The sequence below is a fragment of the Penaeus japonicus genome, unplaced genomic scaffold, assembly GCF_977035675.1.
Source record: "Penaeus japonicus unplaced genomic scaffold, GWHDUDI00000001_assembly GWHDUDI00000011, whole genome shotgun sequence".
NCBI classification, from domain to species: Eukaryota; Metazoa; Arthropoda; class Malacostraca; order Decapoda; family Penaeidae; genus Penaeus; species Penaeus japonicus.
In genome coordinates this window covers 38,209,917-38,217,416 of record NW_028234413.1, presented here as the reverse complement: position 1 = coordinate 38,217,416, position 7,500 = coordinate 38,209,917, and the positions used below count along the sequence as shown (strand labels likewise).

Here is a 7,500-nt window from a genome sequence, read left to right as displayed (position 1 = left end):
ATATATATAGTATATATATATATATATATATATACATGTATATATATATACATATATGCATCTATATACATATATACATCTATATACATACGTATATCTATATATATAAACATATATAAGTATATATATACATAAACATATAAATATATATATAAAAATATAAATATATGTATATATGATATATATATATATATATATATATATATATATATATATATATATACATATATGTATATATCTACATATATACATATATGCATATATATACGTATATGTAAATGTGTATGTATATATATATATATATATATATATATATATATATATATATATATATATATATATATATAAGCACTCATATGTATGTATATATATGTATGTATATATGTATATATATATTTATATATATACATATATACATATATGTGTACTATATATCATATAGATAAATGATTATAGATATATATATACAAATATGTATACATATGTATAGTATATATATGTATATACGTATGTATATGCTATATCTATATTGTATATGCTATATCTATATTGTATATCATATATATGTATATATTTGTATATATATATATATATATATATATATATATATATATATATATATATATATATATAGGCCTATATGTGTACATATATATGTACAGATATATATGTATGTATATACAGTATGTATATATATGTATGTATATATACGTATATATATATATATATATATATATATATTTATATATATATAATTATACATATATATAGTTATACATATTTATTTATATACATATTTATTTATATACATATATATACATATATACATATATATATATATATATATATATATATATATATATATATATATATATATATGCGTGCGTTTATAAATGCATACACATATACATACGAGACTGTTTTTAAAATACGTATCCCAACAAACACACAAACCAATACCCGCAGCCATCCGGGACCTCTCCATCTCCGCCTCTCCAAGAGCTCATTCTAATCCACAGTCACAGCATCATTAGCGGACACAGCAACTGCATCGAATGAACCTCATTGCAACCGAACAGAATCCCGAATCCACAATGACATCCGCCCCCCCCCCCCCCCCCCCCCCCCAAAAAAAAAAAAAAAAAAAAAAAAAAAAACACGTTGCAGAAGATATATACCTCGAGACTCTATATATAGATTTTGGTTGAGACGAAGGACGCTGCAAGACATCTCCATTAGCCTCGAACAACACACACACAGTCTCTCTCTCTCAGATATTCAGAAACTTCTCCTAGGTTGTTTTAAGTAACGCTCAAAATTATTCCGGGAATTTCTCGACCACTCGCGCCCGGTCTGGATGACTTTCCTTCGTAACTACGACGGCGGCGCGTTGCTACGTCACTTCCGGTTGCTGAATATGCCAACCGTCTTGCGTTTTGGTCCTTCAAGGAAAGGCAGGCGAGAGCAAGACTCCGGTATTTGGCATTTGGGTGTCATGTGTTTTTTATTTCATTTTATTTCTTTATTCATCGTTCTTTTTTTCACTTTTATTCTAATTATCTAATTATCTAGTTTTCTCTGTTACTCTATCTCGTTATCTATTTATCTATCTTTAAATGTTGGTAAGGATAGATTGATATTCGTGCTGATTGTACCATTTGTATTTCATCATTATTAATGGAAATGATGATAGCGATGCTAATAAAAATGGTGAGCATAAGGGTAATGAAAACAATGATAGTAACAATGATAATAATGTCAATAACGATGACAATTATAACATTATCACAATAAACATGATAATAGATAATGTTATTAATGATGATTATAACAATGATAATGACAATTAGGACGATTATAAAATTATCACAAAAATTATAATAATGTTACTAATAATGATTATAACAATAATGATGATTAAGATAGAATAATGATAATGATAAAAATGATAGTAATAGTTATCCTCATTATCATTATTGGTATTTCAATTATGATTATATTTTCATTGTTATTGTTATTGGGGTTCGCATTGGTATTGCTATCAACTTTGTCATAATTATTGTTATAATCATCATCATATTGATATTACCACTGTCATCATTATCATATTACTACTGATATTACCATCATCATCATCATTAATATTAGTATTGTCAGCATTATTGTTAAAATTAAGATTATCATTATCAATGTAATCATGATCATTATCATTACTATTATTGTTATCCCTATCATTGTTATTATCATTATTACTGTTATCATTATCATTCTTTTTACTATTATCAGTTTTGTCTTTATTACTATTATCATCAATATCATTATCACTGTTGTTATAATTGTTATTGTTATTTTTATTATCCTTTTATAATCATTATCATTCACAATTTTTATTATCTTCAGTTTCGTTGTCATAATTATCAGTTTTGTTGTTACTATGATTAGTATCATTACTATCATTATTATCATTATTACAATTGTCTTCATCCTTATCATTTTCGTAATTAATTATCATTATCATTAGTGTCATCATTAACGATCTCTTTGTATCATATTTTTATTACTATAATTTTCAATTAATTTATTTCATGTTTAATTTCGTTTTGTATTTTCTATTTCGTTTGTAGTTCGAATAGCTAGATCATCAGAAGTTTAACTTTCATTTAATTTTTCTATCTTTATTTTTTCATACAGTAAAATGAAGGTTAGCCAGGACTAATAACATCAAAACACAAAAACATGTACTTCAACAAAATTTGCAATTCACTTAGTTTCAAAGTTCACTGAGCGATTCTGAGGACTGGCTTTTGCTGGAGTATCGTGTAATGTAATACTGTCTGTACTTGACTCTCGTGGTTGTAGAAACAGACTATCCCCTTTCACGATAGCAACAGCAACAGCTCTGCAACAGCTCTGCAACAGCTCTGCAACCAATGGAAAGGGTGTGAGGAGGGTCGACCACGTCTGTTGCGGTTGGTCGCTGGCTGCTGTGTGTGTTTCGACGCCGTTGTGTGGGTCTGAAGAGAACTTTCCCGCGTCAGAGAGTGTAGGGATAATAAGCATAGTTATTCTTGGAACTGTTAGGACTGTTGTTTACGCGTGTGGAGAGGTAGTTCGGTGCGTAGGCCAAACGAGCAGGACAAACGTTATGAAGATTTTCGTTCTTCTTCCGTCTTGATTTCCTTTATTCCTCTACTCCATGTCGTTTCTTCTTCTTCCCCCCCACTTCTCCTTCCTCTCCCTCTCTTCCCCCTCTTTCTTCTTCTTCTCTTCCCCTGGCTCCCCCCCACTCTCCCCTCCCCTCCTCCCTTCTTCACTACATCCTATTTCCTTCCCTTTCTCTCTCCCCCACTCCCTTTCTTCTTTTCCCCGCCTACCTTTTCTTTCTCTCTCTCTTTCTCACTCCTTCCTCTCCAACCCTCGCCAACCTGCTCTCCTTCCGACCCTTCCCCCCCTTTCCCCCTCCTTCCCCGTCCCTTTCCCTTCCATCTCTCCCTTTCTCCACTTGTCGCTTCCCTTGATTTCCCATCTATCCCCCTTCCCTTTTCGCCTTCTCCGCTTCCCCAATTGTCGAATAATCAGAGAGGCGCAGCTTCTCCATCTCTGGACGGTATAATGGTAGTCGCTTTGAGGGAAGAGAAGAGGAAAGGCGAGGAGAGGGGAGGGGAGGGGAGTAGAGGAGAGGGCTGGAGAGGAGAGAAGAGGACAGAATATGACATAATAGAATAGGAGAGGAGAGACTGAGAATAGAGAGTAGATTTCGGAAACAGCTCCTACAGACACACAGGAACGAGAAATAAAAAGAAATACAGGCTATTCGCAAATCCAAAAATAGGAAAAGGTAAAAGCAAACGGGAAAATATTGTACTGTGCTATGACAATTTATAAGTCACAGCCGTGTACAGTTCCACCTGTTACACCTGGATGTTGGACATAGCATTTTTTTTCTGATGATATTGTCCAGTAAAGGACGAGCTCTTTCATTCCTCCACCAATTAACTTTCGATTTGTTGTGGGAAGAGTAACACACACACACACACACACACACACACACACACACACACACACACACACACACATATATATATTATATATATATATATATATATTATATATTATATATATATATGTTATATATATATATATATATGTATATATATTATATATATATATATATATATAATATATATATATATATATATATATATATATATATATATATATTATATATGTATATATATATATATATATATATATATATATTATATATATATATTATATATATATATTATATATATATAGTATATATGTATATATATGTATGTATATATATATATATATATATATATATATATATATATATATATATATATATATATGTATATGTATACATACATAATATATACATATATATATATACATACACACACACACACAGACACACACACACACATATATATATATACATACATATATACATACACACACACACACACACACACACACACACGTGTTTGTATGTGCTTTTGTGTATATATATACATATGTATGTATATATATACATATATATGCATGTGTATATATATATATATATATATATATATATATATATATATATATATATATATATTTATACACACATATCTTTATATGACTGATATTGACTGACATTAATTGATTGTTGACAGTTGATTGGTTGACCGACCAACAGAGTGAATAATTCATTGATTGATAGATGAATCATACAATATATAACTATACTCACTAGACTTTCCAAAATCATTCATTACCTCAAAAAAATATAGACTTTAAGTGTTATATTTGGCAAACCTGAGTATCCAGACTGTTTATCCTACCTCAAGTTTCCTCATGATAATTCCCCAGCCCTCATTATTTATATACATATTTTTTTCAGAGACATAATATGAATAAGCAAATATGAAAATACATTTTTCAAATACCATAATCATAATACATTTGAACACTTGCAAATACAATGCTAAATTCTCATCCCTCAGGCTTCACACCAATATCCTAAAAATATGAAATTACAAAACAACAACACGCTGATTAAGGTGTATTTCGAGTATCAATTTAGGGGCTGAAATAATTTTCAAAAATATTTTGTTTTTACAAGCCTTTCTATGACATGTTTATCTGCTTTCTCTCACCTTCTCTCTTTCTCCTCCATCTTAAATAACTCAAGAGCTAATTGTTTAAAAAGAGAGAAAGAGGCTATGTTTTAGTGGACAAAGCTACCAAATAATTTTACTATGTCTAACAGCTAAGGGTAACCGGTGGAATGGTCAAAGACTTTACCTTTTACGGAGGTTGTTATTTTGGTCACATTATATAACACTTAATCATGTGGTAAGAGGATTCATGATGGTATGAAATCATATCAAGTTATTGCATACCTTTCTTAGTATCTTTTTCTATTCTTCTTAGCTAAATGACTTAGCTAAATCGCCTTTCATTCCTCCCTTCGTCTCTCTCTCTCTCTCTCTATCTATCTATCTCTTTCTCTTTATCTCCCTCTCTCTCTCTCTATCTCTATATCTGTGTGTCTTTCACACACACACATGCACACACTTACCGAAACCCTTCCCCTTCCTAATATACCTTTACCTACAAACCTACATAAACCTTTCCTCCCCCTCCTTAGAAACCCTCCTCCCCCCTCCCTCCATCCCCTCCCCCCAACACACACACACACGCACAAACCTCCCACACACACACAATCTCCCATAACCCACTCCTCCCCCCCGTCCTCTCCCCTCCCTCCTCCCTCCTTGACCCCCACCCCCACCCCAACCCACACCCACGACCCATCCCTCGAGTCTGAAACCAGCCTTCCATACTTCCCCAGACACACCCGACCGCTTGCCAGTGTTGAAAGTGGGCAAAACCCAGTACTCCAAAGGGGACGAGCTGGTTGCCAACTGCACCTCCCCGGGAGCGAAACCCAAGCCGGCAATCAAGTGGTCCATCAACGGCAAAGAGGTAAGTGGTAGACAGAGGGAAGAGAGTGAGAGTGAGTGTGAGTGTGAGTGAGAGTGTGAGACTGAGAGTGAGACTGATAGTGAGTGAGCGAGTGAGTGAGTGGGTGAGTGAGTGAGAGAGAGAGAGAGAGAGAGAGAGAGAGAGAGAGAGAGAGAGAGAGAGAGAGAGAGAGAGAGAGAGAGAGAGAGAGAGAGAGAGAGAGAAAGCAAAAGAGAGAGAGCAAGACAAAGAGACAAAGAACCACAACCAAAGAAAAAGAAGAGAGAGAGAGAGAGAAAGAGAGAAAGAGAGAGAGAGAGAAAGAGAGAAAGAGAGAAAGAGAGATAGATAGATAGATAGATAGATAGATAGATAGATAGAGAGAGAGAGAGCGAGACAATGAGACAAAGATCCACAACCACAGAAAAAGAGATAGATAGATAGATAGATAGATAGATAGAGAGAGAGAGAGAGGAATCCTCACATAAAGACTATATGAGAAGGAAATTAAGAGAAGGGCTGCACAAGGGACACGAGATTCAGAGATTAATGTTGTGGTGGATGGAATGGACCGAGAAAATAATTGAATAGGGGGATAACAGAGAGTTACCATTGAAAGAAGATTCGGTGAAGAAGAAAACCAAAAAAAGAAAGGATAAAAAGAACTAGGGTAAAGTGATTAGTGAAAGATCGTCCTTTAGAGGGTAAAGAGAATGGAATGAAAACTGAAAGGGGCTAAAGGGCTTAAAGTGTTATCTCTTAATTAAAATGTTCACCGCGTATTATATATTGATCTTATCTTTACCCATGATGACGTCAGTAGCTGATATGATAATCCTAGTTATGATTTTGATTTAGATTGTATGGTGATTGATTGTAAAGCAGTAAAAAAAATGATTTATTGACAATTTTCAAAACTCTTAACCAAATTGATATTCATGAATAGAAAAATGAATAAAAAGGAAGAGAGAGAATGAGGATTACATATATCTTTAAATTTGTCTTATTTATTTTATTCTATTCCTAATGATTTCTCTTCTCTTCCTTCTTTATCATCACCATCCCCATCCTCCACCTCCCCCCCTTTCCTCAATCCTGATTTCCCTCTAACCCCCCTTTTTTCTCCCCCCCTCCACCCCCCAACCCCCCTCAAGGTCCTCGGCATCTACGTCAGAGAAGTGACAGAAGGCCGCTCGACGTTCGGGCTCTTCTCGCCGATATCGGAACTCCGGCTGATTCTGCGCCAGGACCACTTCGCGAACGGCCAGATTTTGCTCACGTGCTCGTCAACCATCTCACCCGTCTACCAGGAGCACTCGTACGTCACTCTCACGGGCTTCAAGACGGTGGCACCCTCGCAGAAACTCTACGGGACAGGTGGGTGGGGAGGTCGAGTGAGTCTGAGGGGCGTTGCTACGGGGGTGGGGGTGGGGGGTGGGGGGGTGGGGGGGCGAGGTAGGCGTCTGTGGAGGAATTGGGTGTTTGGGAAAAGGATATTTGATAGGGATATAGGCTAATGTG

The 7,500-nt window shown here is 34.4% G+C and overlaps 1 protein-coding gene across 1 annotated transcript in view; it reads left to right on the top strand.

Annotated features, from left to right (window-relative positions):
• Positions 1 to 7,500, top strand: part of LOC122252038 (nectin-1-like) — a 187,084-nt gene that overhangs the window by 176,514 nt on the left and 3,070 nt on the right. The window contains exons 4-5 of the mRNA XM_086542040.1: positions 5,867 to 6,000; positions 7,134 to 7,356. Coding sequence (XP_086398166.1) covers positions 5,867 to 6,000; positions 7,134 to 7,356 — 357 coding nt within the window. The remainder of the gene's footprint in view (positions 1 to 5,866; positions 6,001 to 7,133; positions 7,357 to 7,500) is intronic.